This window comes from Branchiostoma floridae, chromosome 4 (genome assembly GCF_000003815.2).
Source record: "Branchiostoma floridae strain S238N-H82 chromosome 4, Bfl_VNyyK, whole genome shotgun sequence".
NCBI classification, from domain to species: domain Eukaryota; kingdom Metazoa; phylum Chordata; class Leptocardii; order Amphioxiformes; family Branchiostomatidae; genus Branchiostoma; species Branchiostoma floridae.
Genome location: NC_049982.1, coordinates 22942938 through 22965976, shown reverse-complemented (window position 1 = coordinate 22965976; position 23039 = coordinate 22942938). Strand labels below are relative to the sequence as shown.

Below are 23039 nucleotides of genomic sequence, written 5' to 3'. Positions count from 1 at the left end.
ATTCACTTCAAATCACCCGGATGGAGGCCTGGCGACCTGTCTCGTATCAGCCACATGGTGATCTACATCATTCACCCGGACGGGTGTGTCACCCCGTAAGGGGCGGTATAACCCGTTGTTGTGCGAACATGTATATAGGGCTCCCTTGGAAATCAGTTACTACTGAAGGGACTACCCTAAAGATCAATAAATAAAAAATAAAATAAATTAAACTACATACATTCTTTGGTACTTTTTTTCCAACACAACGAATTCTCTTCTAGTTTCAATAGTCTCAGCCTATAAAATACCAAGCTCCTTGAAAATATGTACCATACATATATATACATGTAACATTGCTTAGTTCTGGTGTTTTTGGTCCAGCATATACAAAATGTACAACTTATTTTCATACACAAAAAGCGTAGAATCATCCAGCTATTAAGTATCATCACAATGACAGGAACCATCCTATGCATTTTTTGTTCCTATTGTACTGTTCTTTTGAAATGATACCCAGGTGTAAGGTCAAGTTATTGTTATTCTTAGACTACAATGAAATATATAACTACCCACAGAATGACAGTATTACACCAAAAACAGCATTTCCTGATTATATTTTGAAACCAATAACTGCTGTAAGTTGCAAGTACATTAAATTTTGTAAAATGTACATGACTGCATATATAACACATTTACATGTTTTCGCTAAGCAAACACTCTTTTCCTGTTATTGAACATTGCAGAATCCAAAAAATCATTCTAAGATTCCGAATCAGAGTTCTTTTGTCAGAATGTAGTCCAATGATGAGTGCCAATGATGTGATAGTGAACATGCCATAGCAGCCAGTTCAAAACCAAATGCAAGCACAGTCAGGTTCTAAAACAAGTACTTTTGAAAAACTGTGAAAGTCAAATATTGGAATATATCTTACATGTAACCATGGTGACAAGTAATCTCACACGAGTTTAGCTAAATGTTTATCTTTCACTGGTTATACAACGTAGATGACAGACATTTTATACAGTATTCACGGGGGAAATTCCCCTAGCTCTAATACAATGAACAGTCGACCATAATAGCGCCAGGTCCTAATAAGGACTGTGACCCTTTCATTGGCATGCATGTTGGGTGAGCGACAATGACTGGATTTCGAACTCGCAACCTTTTTTCCAGAGGCACTTACGTCTGGACTTATCACATGCCGTGTTATGATAAATGGTTAAACCAAGGTCAGCTATCACATGGAACTCACATTTAAGAGCACCTACATGTACATGTACATCAAGTACTTTTAAAACAATATGCACAAGGGAATATCACAATGTTGTTTTTGAACTTATCCATTAAGTCATTTGGGTTGTATTTCATATTGGTATGAAAATTCATTTTCCTTTTCATCTAGTTCTTTTTCATAAATATGTTTTCAAGTCACATTGTGTTAATTTTACATCCTTAATTTACCTATACATTGTAAAACAATATTATACATTTGTTATTCCTAAGTTGCTATGGTTTGTATTGAGTAGGTGCTTTCATTATTAATGGTTATTATTTCTTGTAACGTTCCTTTTTATTTTATTTGATGTTTATAAATTATATACATGTGTCTCTGGGCTCTACCCCCCAGGGCACATTGACAAGCTCCAGTATAGGCGATACGTCTCCTCTAGTATAAAGTAAAATAAAGTAAAAAAAACAACAACATCAATTGTTTCTCAAAGGTTTGTTGGAACTTAAAATTAGAGCAATATACAGTCTTCTAGAAGTGTAGTTTAAGGTCTCATTCCTGTATTACTCCAAGTGTGCACTCACAAAGACGCGTCAAGAGTCTGTGCCCCAAAAAATGATTGGGTATCAAAAGCTTGTGTTTAGGTGTATGATAGATTCCCTTTCATCGCCCCCACTTGAAATCAGAAGGATTTGATTTTGAGATGAAAGCTTGTATATTACTGCTACCATCATGCCGGAAAGTTTTGTAATGCCAGCAATTTGCGGACGTGTACGTTCCTTTGTTTTGAGTGCTGCGGCCAGGCCTTTCTCTGCTCAAAAGGCCCTCGAGCGGCTCTCAGGTACTCACAGTTTGAAATCCAATAACTATAGTTGAGTGTTTTTTTCAGTGCCTAACAAACTAGTGCACTTGCAATAGAAAGCAAAACATCTCCAGAAATGCTGTTTTTCAATTGGATTTGCAGGCATAGAAGTTGTGTGTTTTAACCTAATATATTTCTATGGGACGGTGAAATTGTGGAATGAGACCATAATACTTCTTTTTATCTTTAACCTTCCCCTTACTGCCTAATTATGATCCTGAATACAATCTGGTGATGATTATGGCCATCATTTACTCCAAGAGCACATCAAAACGTCCAATGTTGGATTCTCGTCGGGAAGTGTCAGCAGATTGCCTTCGTCCTGTAGAAGAGACTGAAGACTGACTACTTCGGCTTCCCAAAGCCTGGTGACCAGTGCTGCCACTGACGCTGGGCTGTAGGAATAGGAAACAAATCACTGTTAGCTAATATGTAGTACTTTATGACATTAGTGTTTGTTTATGTGCTTGTGTGTACAATATATTCAAATGTAAGTTCATCTGTGACAGTACAATTTTTAAAGTTTATATCCTTACACACAATAAAGTGCTTACCAACCATTAATTTCAATTTGATAAGGATCAGAGGTCACTGATCAAAAGCTTGTTGGTATTTATTTTGTGTATGAATATAAAGTTTAAAATTGTAACATAGTGTGTCTGTGTGTATGTTAATGTGTGCGTTTGTGTGACTGTGCATTTGTGTGTCTGTGTGTGTGTGTATGTATGTATGTGTGTGTGTGTGCGTGTGTGTGTGTCTGTGTGTGTGTCTTTCTAACTGACCATTTGAAGGGGCAAGTACTTAATACTCCCATCTCTGTTTCAGAAATCACAACTGTACTCTTGGCCAAAACTAGTAGCCCAGTGAGTGCACTACCAAAAATGTCTTTCTTTGTTTTTCTTATTTTCTTATTATATACAGAGAAAGACCCTAGCAGTGTGCAAATGGGGATAAATTGATACAATATATTGGTACCACAGAATTCAGTATACAGAAAGATTGTGCAAATAATTGATTTTTTTTTTCTTTAGCTCAACTAAAATATTGTACAGGGCTCGAAATTCATTATTGGGATTAGGTGCACTGGCGCACCCAGCTTAAAAAATTGGGTGCACCAAAACATTTTTGGGTGCACCACTTAAATTTAAGTAATAACCTAATATCAAATTCTTAAACAAGTACCATGACAGGCATTTTTATTATCTTTCTTATGCGAAGATGTCAAGAATATGATGTATACTATAGCTAGTATACTTTGATATCTTTACATATATAAACGTAAGAAAATATTTGGGTGCACAGGCCACAGAAAATAATTGGGTGCACAGCTCCAATTTTGGGTGCACCTGGGTGCACATGCACCCAGTATTTTGAGCCCTGTTGTATGTATTATTCATGTACTATAGATTTCTTAAATGATGTGTACTATGTATACAATTAGCCAAAGTGAGATAATGGATCCTCTGAAATGTGCTGTGTAAAGGATTTGAGGAGAGAGAAGAATATATAACTTACCCTCGGTTTGTCTTGTTTCAGTTTGAGTGTCTCTCCGACCAGCTGACGGAAGGTGGGGCGGCGGTCGGGGTTTCTTTCCCAACACCACCTCATCAAACGGTACCTGTCATGGCAATCAAACTATTACAACAAATTTACAGGACTTGATACATTGATGAAAGTTAGCAATATCTTAAAGGCAATTCAGTCTCTACAGCTGTCTATTCTAGTGATACTGAAGAAGAGTGTTATGTAATTGGCCATGGAAACTTGCAGAAGTCATCTCTGTATTTATGTTTTCCTAATTTTTAGTAGACATAGAGTTGTCTTTGGATTCCTTTTAAATTGTTATTTTTATCTTTGTCTAATATACATCTCTCTCTATTTCTCATTTTTCTGTTCTTTACTTAGAATCTGTGAACACCAAGCTAACCAATCAAAAAAATAAGTAACGAACTAACTTTAGCAGAAAAGAAGGGAGTTCAATTGCTTAGATGTAAATACGAGTAGCTGGATCTGATGGCAAATTTTATGTTAAGTCTTACATGTCCTCGGTACAGTTCCTAGGTTTGGGCATGCGGTAGCCTCTTCTCAGCTCACGCTGCACCTGCATGGCATCCATACCAGGGTACGGCCGTCCTCCTGAAAATGTCGCACATGATATCAAGCAGAAAAAATGAAGACTAAACTAGAGTTCGGCGACCTCATACCTCCATGAAAATTTAGAGCTTTCGTAAATTTCATGCAATTGATTACACATTAACATAATTTATGCATGGTGTTGTTCATCATTGACTAACGTACACATGTCATAATTATAAAATTCCCATTATTAATCATAAAGCGGTTTTGCAATTTTTACATAAATTATGCAAATAAATTCCTCATTACGATATTTGGTATCTGCTTATATTCCACCTATCATAGTTAACAAGTGTTACATTTATTGAAATCCTGTTATTGCAAACAATGGAAATATACAGTTTTCTCATTAATTATGCAAATTAGGCCCTCATTTGCATAAGATGCATATCGTTATTAACATCTTTGCCCAATCTACCTGCATACCTAAAATGCAGGCAATCCGTCATTCCTTTCTGCAGTTATCCTCTTTGGAGTGTCTTGACAAAAACGCCCCTGCAGTTCCACAATTAAATGTTAGGAGGTTGAAACTTGCCCCACTTTGTCATGATGCTAAAAGCTATCTACCACCCAAATGTTTCGACCATATCACGTCCGGGACAAGAGATACATTGGAAAAACTGCTATGATAGAATGTTCTCGTTAATTATGCAAATGTATTCCTATTTTGCATAATTAGTATCTTACCTTGTACAACATTGTCTAAGGTACCTACATACCAAAAATCATGCAAATCCGTTGTTCCCTTCTTGAGTTATCGTCTTCAGAAGTTTTTGACAAAAATGCCCCTGCTATCCCAAAACTAGACACTAGGGGGCCCAAACTTATGTCATTTTTTCCTGAATACAAGAGCTATCTAATACTTAAAAATCGTGACCATAGCATGTTCAGAACACCGAGATAGCAAAACGCTGCAGTACCAAGGGGAGCCACTAGGTGGCCCAAAATCTAATCATTTCCAGCTTTCATCACACCCTACCAACACACCAAGTATGAAACCAATCCATCCAGCCGTTCTTGAGTTATCTTGTTTACACACACACACACAGACAGACAGACAAACGCTGGGTAAAATATAACCTCCATGACATTTCATGGAGGTAATTATGTCTTGTAGATATAGGACAGATAGCCACACTTGATGCAAAAGTAACTCCAGCAACTGGGTAAGCTAATTTTAATGGTCGAACAGACTTTTCAAACAGCATCCACTGTTTTTTTTTTGTAAGTAACTGAACAGTATCTACAGGTAGTTAGCCAAAACGATGAACATCTTATGATTACAAAATGTACACAAATCAAGAAAAAACAAATATAAGATGGTTCACAGTTTCTTCCCACAATTTCCTGTTAAACAGGTATGGCCAGATTTAAGTGGTACAGTACTAGTACTGTAACAATAACCCTAAATTAGCTTGTTTCTGAATGTACTGAGCTTACCTAGTGTTGCCAGTTCCCACAGCACGATGCCAAATGCCCACACGTCACTCTTTGTGGTGAATTCTCCCTCATACAGGGACTCTAGAGACATCCAGAACACTGGGAGGGGTCGGCTCTGATCAGGGTGGAAACGGAGGGTTGTTTGGGTGTTTATTACTTAATAATATTAATATGTAAGATACATGTAGAAGCTTAAACTTTTGACTCTGAACAATATGTATAGACAGGATATCAAATCCTTTTCTCAAACTTGACCAATAGTACAAAATGCTTTTCTACCTGCCAAACCATTTCTATTAGGTTTCTAAGTTTAGTTTAGATTCTAACATTCAAATCATTGTAGGGAGTTCTGTAGCTATAGGTTACTGTCTATATTGTCTGCTATTATGCCACACACAGACACACACACACCATGTACATTGTACATATTCATGATTCAAACCTGACTGGCCAAACACCTCCAGCCATATAATGTAGCGCCTTCATTTTTCAAAACAGTATTGTCTACTTTCCATACTTTCTAGCTAATACTCATGTCTGGGGCAGCCACCTCCAGTTACCAACCATTCTTCTCCATGATTCCCTTGATAAGTAATGTTGAGACCAAGTTTGACAGTTGAACTGATGCCTAACCTTATCCTGGATCATGTATGACTCAGCGTCGTACATCGCTCGGGCGAGCCCAAAGTCGCTGACTTTGCACATGTAGTCCTCACTCAACAGGATGTTACGGGCTGCCAGGTCCCGATGTACAATCTGTTATCAACATAGAAAACAGTTTTGGGTCCTATCATGTTCCAGAGAGATATTAATATTCCCTTTCACAGAGGTCAGGACGCATGTGCGGCGACAGGAATTCTAGGTAATATGTCAAAGGTAAAGGTCCTGAAACTAAAACAGTCCTTGTCTCGACCACTGATTGAGGGCCTTTACCCCTGACATATTACCTAGAATTCCTGTCGCTGCACATGCATCCTGATCTCTGTGAAAGGGCTTATTACATTGTACAAGAAACTTGCTAGAAATTTAGAAAGTTTTTTAACATCTTTTTGGCAGAAATGAATGTCAAGAAGTTGCAACTTTGTAAGCTGAGAAGTATGATCACGTCTTATAGGGAACAGAATGAAAAAAAAAATTTCCTCAGAAGAATCTTTTGTTGTGGGACATGTTACAATTTGTAAAAGAGCAAATTGAATTTATATTGTGTTGTAAGGTGACAATTTCTTCTTGCTACATGTAGTAAAACATTTAAGCCAGCAAGTTTTAGTCTTTGTGAACTACTGTGAACTTTCTCACAAATGAATGAAGCTTAGGCTCTAGCAAACAGTCCCATGAAATTAGCAGGACTTACTTTTTGGCTCTCCAAGTAGCCCATTCCCCTGGCTGTATCATATGCAAATGAGGCCAGTCGTTTTGGGGTGAGGCAAAACTGACTCCTGTGGTCCCCTGGGCAGGGCACGTCATCGTGGAAATCATCATGGTGCTTCCTGAGGAACTTGCCGAGGTCACCGTTTTCCATATACTCCATGATGAGGAACAGGGGATCTGTATAGGGGTTGTAGCAACGTAGTCAATCACAGATGGCTGACTTACCCCCCTTATGTTAAAGTCACATTTCCCAACCAAAACCTGGCCGGGCATTTTGCAAAAATGAGTAATTAAAAGTGACTGTGATAAAGATGCACAAGTTATGCTCTGGTATGCAATGTATTTTGTATTTTTGTTGCCTTTTGTATCATACTTTTTGTTCCTCATTGACAAAGCTTTTTCAGGCCAGTCCCTGGATTGGAAATGCGACAGTGTAGCATTGCTAAATTACTTAGTCTAGTAAAATTAATGATGGAAAATTCAGGTCCCTTTCCATTCTACTCGTACTCAGCTCGACCAGACCTGAACCTGTAACTGATGATAATATTATAGTAAAAAGATAAAGGTAAAGCAGCCAAGCCTCAGACTGATAGCAAAGCATGACACTTTTGTGTTTGCCAGTAGTGCAATGCAGCTTTGCTACAGCTCACATGTATTAGCCAAGCACTCCGGGTCACCCCTAGTCTTTTGTATAAGTGTGTTGGGTTCTTTTACATGCAGAGCTTTAACATCGAGGTGTAAGCCTGAAGTTCCCTCATACATGGGGCAGCGGGTTTTACGTCTCCATCCAAAATGAGGAATACAAAACCAAATAATCAAACCAAAATAACCAGTTCTTGGCCAAGGTATTTATGAGTGAAGTAACAGCATGTAACGTAAATGGACAGTGATCAAACATACAACATTAGATTGTGTACCTGATGCGGTGCAACACCCCAGCATCCTGACCAGCTGGCCGTGGTGAAGTTTACTCATCACTCGCTGCTCCTTCACAAAGTCCTCCTGGGCTTTCTGGTCTGGACAAGTAAACACAAACAGGTTATTTAGAGACATCTAACATGAATCGAGCCCAACATTTGGTAATTGACAATGTAGCAATTATATGTACATTTGTAGGATGCTGATAAAGGTTACACATCCAGGTAATAACTAAAGGTTACGATTCATGATCAATACAAAAGTAGTACTACATGGAAACAGTAAGCACTGTCAGTGTACAGTCATGTACATTTTGGCCTGTTTATTGTTGCTCATTGGTCACTTTACAGTTGAGTCTATAGGTGCAACATTAATGTAGATCAACAGTCCTGTCAGTCTTCAGTCTTTGTAGAGATTGAAGACCCAGACATTGCTTTTAATTCTTGAAAAAGCCTGCAGTAATGTTGGACAGTCAAAAATTTGGATAAGTCCAGTGTATTGTGTGGGAAATTACATTCAGTTCTTGCACAAAATAGTAGTATGATTTGTCTAAATACCCTTTTTTAAATATCTGTGAAACCAATGTTTCTTGCAGTGTGTTGATACATGTAGACATACAAAATGTTGTACCTCCTGTTCTTAGTGTCTTGATGGCCACTGTCCTCCACTGCTCTTGCCGGTCTATCCCGTAGGCCTCTCCTTTGTACACTTTCCCGAACTGTCCACTCCCCAGCTCCCGGATCAGTTTGATGTTCTCCTCCGGCACCTCCCACCCGTCAGCTACCCCCGCTATGGACTTCCGGGGGCCTCGACGTGTCTGTGGTCGGTCAATGTCCACATTTACATAGTCCTGGCTGGGGGATCGTGTCTGACGCTGGACAATTGAATTGATTATTTTTCTTTCTTTATGTCAGGCACAAAAAAAAAATTTAAAGAAGCAATATGATGCATGAACTACAAATATACATGTAACACATTACAAGAACAGCATTTCTGTATCTACGGGACCGGAAATCGTGTGGTCGTGGCCACGTTGGACAGGTGGCCGGTATAGACTATTTCTTATTGCTTACTAGTAGGTCAATGGGAAATATCCAAGTGACGGCAATGGCCTGGTGGTCGCTCATAGTCATAATGCAAAGGTAGCCGCTAATACAGGTTTGACTGTACTAGACTAGTAGACATCAGAAATAACTGCACAACTCCAAGTTAACCTGCACTATGCAAGGGTTAAAATGTATTTAGACAGTCCTGGTGTATCATATTAATGTGCCATTTCGATGCATTTTGGAATGACTCTGCTCGACTAAGATCTCATAATATACTTGACAGCTATCTTGTTGTATACTTGTGTCAAAAATTTGATATTGTCTAACTATAATCACTTCAGAAATACTGATTACCCCAGCTGGAAAGACAGGATTGTCTCGAGGTCCCAGGTCCAGACCGTCCATAGATCTTTCGTCAGCTTCCCTCTCCCTCCTCTTCCTCTTTCTGGCTCTCCACCAGCACACCAGCGCGGTGATGATAGCAATGGCCAGAAGATTCATACCGATAGCAATGCCTATACATGTACATCGTGCACACATGACAAATTAGTATCAGTGTCACACCATAGGTTTTTCTAAAACTCACATTGCCATGATGTTGTTTGACTACCGATCTTAAAGTCCTTCTACTGTAACAGCAACTGTTACAGTTTCTTTCCCCAGACTGCCAAACTTTGGAACTCTCTTGATGACAACTGTTTCCCTCCTGTCTACAACTGACCCTTCAAAACAAATGTTCACCTCAATCTTCTTGTATAATTCACTCACTCACTCACTCCGGCGAGCTCGCTCAGAGTCTCCAAATTACTAGTTTCCTCCACCCCTCTTTGTCATCCATTGCTGCAAGAAGTTGTATGATTATTTCCAACTTGTATCAGTTCATTGCCTTGAAGTGTTGGACCTTGCTTTGAACAATCCGGTTAAAAAGATTACTGATAGACTTACCTATAGCAGTCCAGTTTGTGTCTGAAGCAGGAGGGTCAGTTGTAGGCCTAGATGTTGGAGAGTCCATCAGACCTGGTGTGGGACTTTTTGTTGTGGTCATTTTTGTACTGGTCTGCTGGATTCCGTTTGCTGTTGTTCTGTTGCTTTGAACAGTAGACAGTTGCGACATCTTTCTGTTTAGTTGTGAACTGCAGACACATGAACAGTTTGACCGTGGTCTAGTATACCATCAGGCAAAATGACATAAACCAGGGGTACAATTGTATGGCCATCTTGGCTGACATGGACTCATCTAACTCATTTTCCAACCCATTTTAGTAATGAAAAATGATCCTACTCAAATAGTAACATATTCATATTTGATATTATTTTATTAAGAGACATAAAGTCTTAAAGTATCAAATATATCATATTTATTAAATAAAATGAGAAAAAAAGCAAAAATAAGACAGTGTAATAACTGGAAAGGTAGTAATCTGTAATCTGTAAACTGTAGACAGAAATGTTACAGTATGATTGGCTGATTGACAGTTGTTCTGTACTACAAGGCCTGACAGTGAATTCAACCTCTAAAAGTTTTCAAAAGCTTCCCATTTCAAAATTATCTTCAAAGGTAGTCATTTCAAAGACTTCCAAAATAGGAGTGTCCCAAAAACATCCATGACTCAATACATGTGCATGTATTTACTCACCTCCCATTTTGACCACTTAAACAAAAGAATACTTATGCCACAGAGATTAAATCATAGAGTGACTTACATGTGCATATTAAATACACTGTATTCAAAAACTTCATTTGCATGTAGAGTCGTAAATTATTGACAAAGCTTGCTTTTAGAGCAATTTGTCGGAAAATTGAATAATTTTAAACAGTCTATCATCTTTTGTTAACAGCTGTGATCCAATACTTCTCTGTGTATTTTTGACAAATCTTACTTCCTCATTGTGTCCAAACCTGCTACAGTACTACAGTTGTAATTGTTAAAGGCTCAGAAGTAATAGTTCAGTAGTAATTACCATAGGGAACAGGCAATTAGTGAGATTTCCGTGATAAACTAAGATTTCTACAATCATAAAGCGGTAATAAGTTGAACTTCCTTACCGTTTGTGGGTGCGTACTCCCAACTATGTCTGTTGTAATAAGGTCACAGGTGAACTAAGGTGTGGTGGAGGGAGAAACCTGTTGGACCACCTAATTATCTTGGCTTATTATCCAGAGTAGAGAACGACCTTTAGCAGCATGCAGTTAGGTTAGTCATGCTGTCTTTAATTCTACTAGATAGGTCATGACAGACACAGAGCTAGCAAGTAATGAATGATATCCTGGCTTACTGCCACAGTTTGCCATTTGTGTTTTTGAAATATTCAAAAACATTTAATAGATTAGACAATCTTTTAGTTATTTATATAGTTACTGTAGTATTCTAAATATTTCCCCTGAAGAAATTGTTTGTGTCGTTTTAGTTATTGCCAATGATTCACCTCATATAAAAGAAGTCATTCTTTTGATGATGTGAATGGGGCTGCTGCAATTTATATTGAATTTCTGGTTCCTTGCTTTATGGGCCCTCTCCTCTTGGCGAGTAAAAAACAAAAAACAAAAGGCTGGGAGCAAATTTTTTAAAGAACTTTGCAACAGACCTGAGTCAGCTTACAGATGTGCCTGTGTGTCTCTGTAGTGTACTGTAGCACTTTCCAATTAATACATGAATTTGAATCAATTAAACCACACTAATTTGTTTTCATTCCTGAACTTCATTCTAGTCTATTTGAGAAAAAAATATTTGGATATGAATACACCCCAGATGCTCATTTTTTGGTAACAACGATTGGAAAAAGTCCTTGTCTTCCTAGCTATTACAGTTTTCATTTTATCTAAAAAAAGCATATTTTTTTAAACAAACATTGGTCTATTGCACGATACCTGTTTCATTTTTTTTAAATTTTCTTTTATCTGCCTACCATTATATTTCTGTAGCAAATCAAAAAATGAACGAATGAAATTGATGTGGCCTGATAAATCTTAAGAGGTTAAAAGATAAGTCATGTACTATTTTATTTTTCAGATCTAAAATAAGTCATGAAAGAAGAGGTGCAGAAAGAGAAGATTGGTGATACTGATCAGGCATTACCAACGGGCCATCCGGATCCAAAAAGCACAGACAACTTCTCCAAGACGGTCTCTATCTTTAAGGAGTTCCTGAAGGTGTCTTCTCTCCTTGTGCCCAGCCCGTATGTCACAGCAGCGCGTATCATCATCGAGAGGACATTAGACATCGCCGAGCATCCAGACAGGTACCCGAGTTTTGTCCAGCAGTCCCGCGAAGCTCTCATCAACAGAAGTCAGAATGTCATCAACCTTGCCAACTTCGTCACCTACAGACAGAGTAGAAAGCGTTCCCAGAGACACCCTGGGCATGCACAGCAGATGGACTGGGAGGGGGTGATAGAACTAGTTCACAAGCTGCTTCTCAAAGTCAGGAAGATTACCGAGCTATCTCAAGAAGTTGTCATCGACCCTACGGACTTGAGAAATCTTGAGGATTCTGTCTCCGCAGTCCGGGACATTCTTCCAACATTGCAAGAACACTTGGAGGAGGTGGCGAGTCTTTCGGTGGAGATTGAGACTGAAAAGGGATACAAGAAGTTCCTGGCACAGACAGAGAAGTTGTCTTTGAAAGTCGACGAGTGTGGCAAGCGGTTGCAGGTAGCCAAAGACGCTGTGGAAAATCTACGGGAAGGCGTGGCGAAGAGTCGGGAGGAAGTTGCGGAGACGCGTGTGAGCGTTGCGAGGTTCGCTGTGATGAACGCGGCAGTCGGCGCTCTCACCGGAGTGTTGAGTTTCCTGGTGGAGGACTGGACCAGGTGGTTCTTACAGTTCTGCACTGGAGTCGCTGCAACCTGTGGTTTGTTTATTTAGGATATCCTTTAAATAAAAATAACTAGGGGTGGGTACCAGTACGGTGTACCAGTACAAAACCGATTTTTCTTCCTTGACCGGTACGAAAACAGACCTGATAAAAATCAGTGGACTAGATTTTGAACCAATTAGAAAATGAACAGACTATATGACAATGACAATGAAGACTAGGCATTCACACATTTGGGGGATTACTGGTCCAATAAAGGAACAAGAGCGAAGGGGCCGGCATAGAGTTTATAATTTCTACCCAATTTTCACATTCAACTTGGTCTCAGAATGACCACTTTTAGTCCACACTGAAATTTTTTTAGTCTCCATAGATGTATGTCAGAGAGGACGGAATTGACCTTAAGCTACCTTAGATGAAATCACCACTAATGAGATGTCCCAGAGAGGTCAGATGTACGACATGTTTGTTACATGTTACATGTTTGTTGTAGGTATGATGGCAGTAGCAGACTACCGGTCACAGCCCGACCTGACCAGGCTGGCCACTGCCGTGTCTCGGACCCACCGGATGGTCGACTCTCTCATCTCCCACCTGTCCGCGACCAGGGGCAGGATCGAGTCCTCCATGAAGAGCGCGGAGCAGCAGCTTCAGGAGAAGATGGAGGAGGAGAGAATGAAGGGAGGGTTCACGGAGACGTGGATATACGGACCAATCAGAAGGCTTAGAGCAAAGCTTTGAGGGACAATGTTGCATTTGAAGAAAATTGAATCTCTAGAATTGGATAAGATGCAGAGATAACTTGCAGAGATTTTGAGTGACATCCATGATGTTTCTTCAGTGACACTAGAATGGGACCCTGCATAACCAGCCAAGGGGCAGTAGCAGCGTTTTCCTACCATAGAAACAATCCTAAAAACACAACTTGCATAACCTTTTGTGTCATCATGCACATTTGTACAACAGTTACTGTTTTTTCGGTTACCTCCCATGTACAAGACTGTACTAGTATTGATTTGTTCTGACATTTCAGTCTAGTAAAAATGAAGTAATCTCTGAAGCTTAGCCTTTCCAGTTGTAGAGATTGAATTGTCTTTAGACATTGTTTATCTGGAGGTCTTTAACCCTCATACAGGTGACAATATTTTGTGTGTTTTTCAGTCTGCTTTCTTTTTGCTGCAAGTGGAATTAATTTATTCAGAAATATCAGATTGTTTTATCAAGAGATGTTTTAAAATGAAGTGTTGTTCATGTATATTAGATATTTGTTGTTGGATCCTCATTTTTTTTGTGTTTGAAGTATGAAAAATAGAATTTATGCATGAATATTGTTGAAGTTACACCACTTTTGTGGTATGGTTTTTATAAAAACGTATAATTCAGATGGGGATCTTTACCTATAATGCCTTTGATAATCATGTATAGAAAAAATGACCAGAAATAATGGGAACAACTCTCACTATTGGTCAGATATTGATATCTTCTTTATTGGAATTGCAACTGTAACAATACAATGGGGTCACTAGACAGATAACTAAATGTCTTGATATTGTTGGAAAGAGCTCAAGAAAAACAAGATCTCGGAGATATTGCAATGAAAACGACTCAAGATATACATTAGTGTGCCTCATTTATCTGTGGTTCTCCAGATTCACCCTCATGGAAATTGGATATTCTACCTCTTGTAGGAAATTAATGTATTCAGAATGTATTGAGATAGCAAGTGACTGAGCTTTCTTCTATGTTGAATCATATGTGAAATTTAGATTTTAGCTAACAGAAAATTGAAATGGAGTCTAGATATTGTCCCATTTTCCTAAGCTTGTTTGTATTGTGTATCTGGTAAATAGGCCAGGTTTATACTAAAGAATACATGCTGCATACACAGACAGATGATCTATAATTGGGGTGTGTTCTTTGATATGCATGAGGTGTGGCTCTCCTCAAACATTTAACGTCCTATCTGGAGGAGGCCTCATCAAGTAACAAGTAAGTAAGACGATTTGTGTTAACGTAATTGCCTTCCCAAGGACACAGTATGTTGGGGATTCAAACCTAGATGGCTGGGCCAAACACCCAACCACTTCAAATTCACCACCGATGCCAACTTGAGACCAAATTTTAATTTCATCCCGATAGTTATTCAACTGATAGCAGTCTCAGAAGACGTGTAAGTACGTTTCTTACTCCTTACTGACAAATGGAACATAAAGATTTGTCTACACGTTTCAGTCATAAGCTATTTATGGGCGAGAATTTAATGAAGAATTGATGAGGTATACAGTTATCATTACCTTATTTCCTATAGAAGGGAATGTCATAAGGTACAGCCATGACGTTAATACTGTGCAGCGTACCTTACTTTTTGTTGTACATCTATTTGATGATCTTTACAAAGGCGGATGGTTGGACATTTGCCTGGTCCCTATACCATGTTTCACAACCGTAGATTAATAGTTTGATGCACGCACGTCAAATCATTGTTAAAGAAATTATAGAACAAATAACTGATTCAGTGAAAGTGAAAATATCGTTTTTAAGACGTCTTAAATAAGATATATAATGCGAAGGTTTCCCTGAAGGTACATGTAATTCCAATAGAAAATGAGGTTAACAACTGGTTACAAAAAAGTCCAACTTTTGAGGTTGATTGGTCTTTGCGTGGTACTAATATTTGTGTGTCACTATGGTTACTGACTGTTAAATAATCGTATCGGATGAGTCTGTTCCCGTCACTATAAGCATCAGCCAATACACGAAAACAATCCTGGATTTATTGGTTGTTAGATGATTCTAGACTAATGTGTCTCCTGTACACAAAGTTTCATTGCTTAAAGATATTTTGATTGGCTGTCTTTGCGTTCTCTGCTACAATGAGCGTAATCTGCGCAGTTGCGCTCTCGCGTTGAAGTACTATTTAAGCCCCTTTACAAATCAAGAATTTAGCTCGGCTGACGCGTTGGCGAGCTCTAGATGGGCATTTGCGGCCGGAGAACGATTACGCGGGTTTCGGACGATTTTAGCAGCTCGGTCGACGTTCGCCGGTCCCTGGAAGTTGCCCTTAAATTCAGCGAGTCCTCGGTGACGATTTTAAAATTTCTATGAGATTTTGGATTGGTATATCGCAAAATTTCTGTTAATATCATTTTTTATCATTGTTCCCATCCACCCAACTCATGCCTTCCATATTTGCCGAAACTCAGAACTTAAAGTTGATCCAAATATTAGCTTTTTGGGGCGTTAGTCGATTCTCACTTCGTAGATGCTACCATCTCACGTTTCTTTTTTAGCTGTTGTTCTTTGATAGTGAATGATTTGAAACTGTGATATCGCCAGCATGTCAGTGAAGTGGTCACTACAATTCTGTCTAGTGTTGGTTGTACGTCAGGCAGTGGCGTGTGTAGAGGCAGGGGACTGGAAACACTGTCGGAAGGTATCTGTGCTGAATTGTAGTGTTGGTGACAGTCGAAGTCGTTCCGACGGATCAAAGTACCGGTACGACATCGGCGTGTATGAATCTAGATGGTGGAAAGACAGTTATTTTATCAATCAGTACAGAGGGCCTTTTATTAGAATCCATTTCTACCCAACCTTTATATCCTGCTACGACTGTACACGTCACAATGGCTCTGTTACCGGTGAAATACAGGGTGCCGCTTTAACCCCGTCCCAACAGGCCATCAATATACTTGTTATTGTCGACCACAACATTGGCACCCTGAATACTGCTTATACCACTTCTATCTCAAAGCTACCGTGCGGTAGACTATGTAGTATATGGATAGTGAATTGTAACATAAGGACAATAGAAGCAGGGGCGCTGGCGAAGCTGTCACGGGTGAAAACCCTGGTCATCTGGCGGAATAATCTTCAGGCTGTGAGAAACGGCACGTTTGAAGGGATGGGACACCTAGAAAAGCTGCTGCTATTGGAAAACAACATAACGCGTCTGCAGGTAAGACTAGAGAACACCCAAGATGATGATGTGTGTGTGTGACGTGTAACATGTACATACTAGGTGACATGTATGAAAGTTGGATATTTTTGTTTCATCCAGACCACAACATACCATATATTTCTTTTCCTGATGTTTCTTCTCTCACGTATTCTCCTGTTAAATCGATTCATCTCCGTCATTTTAGAGCGAAATGAACTGGATGTGTTTTTGAATTACACCACTTTAAAAAAGCGTGTCGATGGGAGAGACGATTCTTGCACGGAGTTGACAATTTTGAAAAAAATTGAATTTTGGCCCAAGGTGATAACATGCGAAGTCCATGTTGTTCATTTTTTGAACTGGTCCATTTTAACTGAATTTGCCACACGTGCACGAAGAGTCCATTCCCGCATGGGGTTGCCTTTATCTAGATTCATGTTTAGAACAGTCCATTTTTGTATTGACTGGGAGATGGTTGAAATATGCTGCATTTTCCCGCAAATGTTGCCTTTCTATTTGTTTTTCTCTTATTGTGATTTATTTTCCAAGAAAAAAAATCAAATAGTCATTATTGGTCAACGTTTGTTTTGATTTTAGGTCACCAATAATTAGAACCTTCCCCTTTTTTTTACAAATGCATGATATGAAATTAGCCTCTGTTGGAGACTTCGAGCGGGGCTGGCTTATATTTTATTTTGTGTGTGTGTGGGGGGGGGGGGGGGGGGGGCTCTTGTTCCCCATTTTTAAAGTTGGCCAGGGTCCCTTATGCCGGGAAAAAAAATTAACCCAGGAAGGAAAGTTGCCCCCCCTTCCTTTCCCGGGAAAAAAAAAGCCCGCCCACGTTGAAAATCCCAAAACAGCCCCCCCCCCATCACTCCCCCAAAAAAGCCCCCCCCCAACCCTGCAAAGGAGGCTACCATGGAATTAAACCCCGGGGGAGATCGAATGACATGGTCTATGTGTTCACATCCTCGCTACATTTCCTAACCAATGTATTTTTTACATAATAGAGTGGCGCCTTTGTTGACTTACCTGCGCTTCGGTACCTTCTTCTCGTGGGCAACCGAATCCTGACGATGCACCCGACGTGATGTGTGAACTACAGCTGAAATGGCTGGACATAAGTGCAGATCACATCTCTTTTATACCGTCTGGGGTACTACAGAAAGCGCGGTCAGTCATATATATCTTTGTGTGATACAACAAGCTTCGGTCAGTCAGCGACAGTATGTTTGCTGGGCTGACACAGCTGAGGGAATTGTATCTGCAAAATAATGAAATCTCCTGGATTGCACATGGTGCATTTCATTCAAACAAACAATTGTTCACGTTAAACCTGGCGAGTAACAAGCTGACGTATATGTCTGGACTTTGGTTTAAATCGCCCAAACCTATATCAGCGAAGGAGGCATCCGTGTATCCAGGGAGAGTGTTCCAGCTAGAATTCATGTTGCCGAACAATCCCCTGCGCTGTACGTGTGCAAACAGCTGGCTCTATGAACACCTGTGGATGCGCTGGAAATCTTCATTTAAAGTTGGCCGCCACTCAATAGTATCCATTCCAAAAGATTGCCCCGCCTCGTCTCTGATGGAATCTCCCATTGTGCCCGTCAACACAGGTGCACTGCCTTGTCCGACACCATTTGTCGAAATCATGAACGTGACACAAAATCATGTGTCTGGAAATTACAAAGCAGTCGGTAACGTGTACTGGGAAAATCAACCTATCAAAGTGTCTTGGATGTTTCCCGATGGTTCAGAACACTCAATGAACATAACGCACAATCCTAACATAAGCACCCTCCACAATCTGACAATCGGTAGCCTAACTGTGAGAGTGGTAACCAACCTTAGGGCTGAGGGCTGGACAAAATGTAAAGAGGGTGACCTTAAAGTAGAACCTGGGAAACGAAAGTTGTGTGTTAACTACATGGCGAAGTCAAGATTTACTCTTTGGCTTGAGGGTTCGAGAACTTTAGATTTTTTAAAAAGTCTTTGTACTGTTTCCTTCGAAAGTGGGTCCTACACTATAAACTTTGAGGGCATCAAACACACTCGCCCTCCTACAACACGTCGAGCCATTGCACCCTCGAACTCACGTATGACAACAGTATCACTCACCACCAGAGACCTTCTCGGTAAGACACACCTAACAACTGCACCCTCACGGGTGAGCACCGTATCACTCACCACCAGCGAGCTTCTCCGTAAGACACACTTAACAACTGCACCCTCACATGTTAGCACCGTCACTCCCAGGGACCTTGCAGATGAGACTAAAGATACCAACTGGTATCTCGTACTTGCAGCAAGTGCTGGTTTGGTACTAGTCATGAGTGTAGTCTGGTGTTTGACGCACAGATGTTGCCCATCCGATGAAAATTATTTTGTAGAGCAATCGAATGGTAACCGGGAGATGACCCCGTGCGCAAAGTGGCCGTTTGAAGGTCGTGGCTATACTACGTATACTACGAACGTGTCAGACTCTGTGATTAGTCCTTACGCGGAAGGTCGCTTTGAAGACCACGATAGCTTGAATGAGACAGATACGAGTCCTTACACAGAAGGCAAACTTGAAGACCACGATAGTTTGAATGAGACAGATATTATTCCTTACGCAGAGGGTAACCTTGAATTTCACGATAGTTTGAATGAGACAGATATTATTCCTTACGCAGAAGGGAAACTTGAGGACCATGATAGTTTGAATGAGACAGACATAAGTCCTTACGCAGAAGGCAAACTTGAAGACCACGATAGTTTGAATGAGACAGATATTAGTCCTTACGCAGAGGGCAAACTTGAAGACCACGATAGTTTGAATGAGACAGATATTATTCCTTACGCAGAGGGTAACCTTGAAGATCACGATAGTTTGAATGAGACAGATATTAGTCCTTACGCAGAAGGGAAACTTGAGGACCATGATAGTTTGAATGAATAGGAGACCATCCAGTACGAAGATGGTAAATGTTGAGTCCACGATACTTTGAATCAATCAGACATCGGTACTTACAGAGAGAGCAAACTTAATTGAAGAGACGTAGTTTTAAGGATTCAGATAACAGCTCAAAACATCGTTACCAATAATCGAAAAATAATCGAATGAAAATAGAAGTAAAGACCACAATTCTTTTCTTGGTATTGTCTGTCTTTGTTGAATATTTTGTGGTTTGTTATAACTTCTACATGCCTATGGTGATTGTAAGTTAGAAATAAGTGATGATTTTTGTCACTAGTGAAACTTTTATGACATTAATAGTCTTTTTACCTTTCATGTCTGCAAGTTTCGTTTAGAACATGTTAGCTGTGATATGTAAACGTAACACACGACGTAAATCAGACAACCAATGTTTTCATAATGAAATTTGTATACGACAGCCTAGATTTATGGATTTCTAATCTAACTTCCAATAAAATCAGATTTTGAAACATAATCAATATCTTGATGGATTTTTTATACAGGAGACCTATCATCCTAGAATTAAGGACTTCTAATCTAACTACCAATGAAATTACGTTTTTGATAATAAAACTTTGTATATAGGACAACCATCAGCCTACAATAAAAGACTTCTAGTCTAAACTGCCAATAAGATCATATTTTTAAGCACAATCAATATCTTCATAATGAATTTTGTATATAGGAGACGCATCAGCCTAGAATTATGGACTTCTAATCTAACTACAGTCAAACCTGTATTAGTGTCCACCTTTGCATAGTAGCCACTTTTTGTCGGTCACTTGGATGTTGTACAATGGCCTAAGCATTAAGAAACAGTCTATAGCGGCCACCTGTCCAATGCGGCCACGGCCACACGATTTTCGGTCCCGTAGATACAGAAACACTGCCTGATGCGACCATACAGCGGCCATATGTCGCCCTGCGCCGGGTTTAAAATAGTAGTTTGCGAAGATCTGGAGTACCCGACAGGGTTTGGGTGGAAGGTACGCGTGCCTTGAACATTAGAGTGCAAGTCTTTGACTTTGTAGGCGAATTTACGCATGGCAATACAGGTACAGATACAATATCAATCATTTTCGGTAGATTGAATTTTGGCAGGGTCAGTTGAATTTTGGGACGATCTAGACAATGTTACTTGGTGAGAAAGATCGAGGGTACTGAAATCATGTGTAACTTATTGCTCGTGGTCAATAGATCAGCATTTTCTCTATAGTGACCACCTGTCTATAGTGGCCACATTTCTCCAGTCCCTTGAGTGGCCGCTATAGACTGGTTTGTTGATAATAAGAATTCATATGCAGTAGACCCACCAGCCTACGATGAAGGACTCCTAAATAAATGTAACTACTATTGGAAGCAGGTTTGCTCTCGCCTAGGTCGACAGACTTTTCATCATTACCGAAAACGTGTAACTATAGTGGCACAGACATGTTATAATAAGACCAATAAACATCGAAAGAGGGACATTTTTTTTGTAATCATCGTACAGTCTGCTAACAGGCGGATTGGTAACACTGCAGCTGTCTTTACATTAACATTTCATATCTTACATGCTCTTAAAGCGATCTAGTCTGTAGGTTTTTAAATGCCCTTCCCAAGGGCACAACATCGACCCTGCTAGGAATTGTAACCTTAAGATTCTAAGTCTACAACCAAAACCACCAGACCGACTTGTACTGTAATATAATGCAGTATTTTTTATTCTTAATTACCAACACAGAATCCACAGGCTCAATAACCAAACTGTTACCATATCAAACAATGACATTTTAACATTATTTATTGTAGAACTGTAAAAATGCTTTCTTTCTTGTTGGATTAATGACCTGTTGTCAGATTCATTCAAATATCGAAGTCCTCAAGGTCACCCTCTACATGATTTGATTCTCTGATTCATTCAAACTATCGTGGTCTTCAAGTTTGCCCTCTGCGTAAGGACTAATGTCTGATTCATTCAAACTATCGTGGTCTTCAAGTTTGCCCTCTGCGTAAGGACCAATGTCTGATGCATTCAAACTATCGTGGTCCTCAAAGCGACCTTCTGCGTAAGGACTAATCACAGAGTCATTCGTAGAACCATGGTCTTCAAACGGCCACTTTGCGCACGGAGTCATCTCTCGGGGACCATTCGATTGCTCTACAGAATCATTTTCATCGGATGGGCAGATTCTGTCCTTCAAACAACAGACTACACTCATGACCAGCACCAAACCAGCAATTGCTGCAAATACAAGATACCGCTTGATATTTTCAGTCTCATCCAGAAGGTCCCTGGGAGTGACGGTGCTAACATGTGAGGGGGCAGTTGTTAGGTGTGTCTTACCGAGAAGCTCCCTGGTGGTGAGTGATACAGTTGGCATACGTGAGTTCGACTGTTCAATGGTTCGATGCATCGTAGGAACGTCAGTAAATCCCTTTTGTTTGATGACCTCAACGTTTGTAGTGTAGGACCCACTTTCCGAGGAAACAGTACAAAGACTTTTCCAAAAAGCCAATGTCCCAGAACCCTCAAGCCAAAAAGTGAATCTTGACTTCGCCATGTAGTTAAAACACAGCTTTTGTTTCCCGGATTCCACTTTGAGGTCTTTACATTTTGTCCAGCCCTCAGCCCTTAAGTTAGTTACCACTCTCACAGTTAGGGTTCCGATTGTAAGATTGGAGTGCGTTCTTGTGTTAGGATTGTACGTTATGTTCATAGAATGTTCTGAACCATCGGGAAACATCCAAGACACTGTGGGCTGATCTTCCCAATACACGTTACCGACTGCTTTGTACTCTTTGCCCACGTGATCTTGTGTCACATTCATGATTTCGACAAATGGTGTCGGACAAGGCAGTGCACTGGTGTTAACTAACACAGGAGGGGATGCCACCAGGGACGAGGCGGGACAACTGCTTTGAATGGATACTATTTTGTGCCAGGGAACGTGCAATAAAGACTTGTAGTGCATCCATATATGTTCATAGAACCTGCTGATTGCACAGGGGATTCTTCGGCAACATCATGTTTAGTTTTAACCCCTCTCTCCCTAGATATACAGCTGCAATGACGTTTTTATCTACAATCACTGATATCCGTTTGGACAACATAAACCAAAGCCCAGACACATAAGTTAGCTTGTTACTCGCCAGGTTTAGCATGAACAATTGTTTGTTTGAATGAAACGCACCATCGGCAATCCAGGAGATTTCGTTCTGTTGCAGATACAATTCCCTCAGCTGTGTCAGCCCAGCAAACATACTGTCGCTGATTGACCGAAGCTTGTTATCCACAACAAAGATATATTTGACTGACCGCGCTTCTTGAGTACCCCAGACGGTATATAAGAGAGATGATT

At 40.0% G+C, this 23039-nt stretch overlaps 2 protein-coding genes across 3 annotated transcripts; one reads left to right on the top strand and one right to left on the bottom strand.

The window, feature by feature from the left end:
* Positions 1-213: 213 nt before the first annotated feature.
* On the bottom strand, positions 214-9498 carry LOC118414472 (tyrosine kinase receptor Cad96Ca-like). Of its 2 annotated transcripts, none has more exons than XM_035818530.1 (9): positions 9339-9498; positions 8566-8809; positions 7935-8033; positions 7001-7194; positions 6283-6405; positions 5650-5764; positions 4113-4209; positions 3589-3691; positions 214-2468 (listed from the first exon to the last, which is right to left on the bottom strand). In XM_035818530.1, the coding sequence occupies exons 1-9, from the start codon at positions 9483-9485 to the stop codon at positions 2325-2327; spliced, it is 1266 nt and encodes a 421-aa protein (XP_035674423.1). In that variant the 5' UTR covers positions 9486-9498; the 3' UTR covers positions 214-2324. The 2 variants fall into 2 exon arrangements, with proteins under 2 accessions (XP_035674423.1, XP_035674424.1); XM_035818531.1 differs by having other exon boundaries at positions 8566-8752.
* Positions 3601-13540, top strand: LOC118413646. Its single transcript, XM_035817173.1, has 3 exons — positions 3601-3687; positions 11996-12835; positions 13293-13540. The coding sequence occupies exons 2-3, from the start codon at positions 12010-12012 to the stop codon at positions 13538-13540; spliced, it is 1074 nt and encodes a 357-aa protein (XP_035673066.1). The 5' UTR covers positions 3601-3687; positions 11996-12009.
* The last annotated feature ends 9499 nt before the right edge of the window (positions 13541-23039 follow it).

Excerpts from the sequence above, each read along its gene's own strand:
- LOC118414472 (XM_035818530.1), bottom strand. The coding sequence starts at position 9,485 with ATGAATCTTCTGGCCATTGCTATCATCACCGCGCTGGTGTGCTGGTGG. Across the intron at positions 8,810-9,338 it reads ATCCTGTCTTTCCAGCTGGG|CGTCAGACACGATCCCCCAG; the intron begins GTAATCAGTATT and ends TCAATTGTCCAG. Across the intron at positions 7,195-7,934 it reads GGGGTGTTGCACCGCATCAG|ATCCCCTGTTCCTCATCATG; the intron begins GTACACAATCTA and ends ACCCCTATACAG.
- LOC118413646 (XM_035817173.1), top strand. The coding sequence starts at position 12,010 with ATGAAAGAAGAGGTGCAGAAAGAGAAGATTGGTGATACTGATCAGGCA. Across the intron at positions 12,836-13,292 it reads TGGAGTCGCTGCAACCTGTG|GTATGATGGCAGTAGCAGAC; the intron begins GTTTGTTTATTT and ends TGTTTGTTGTAG.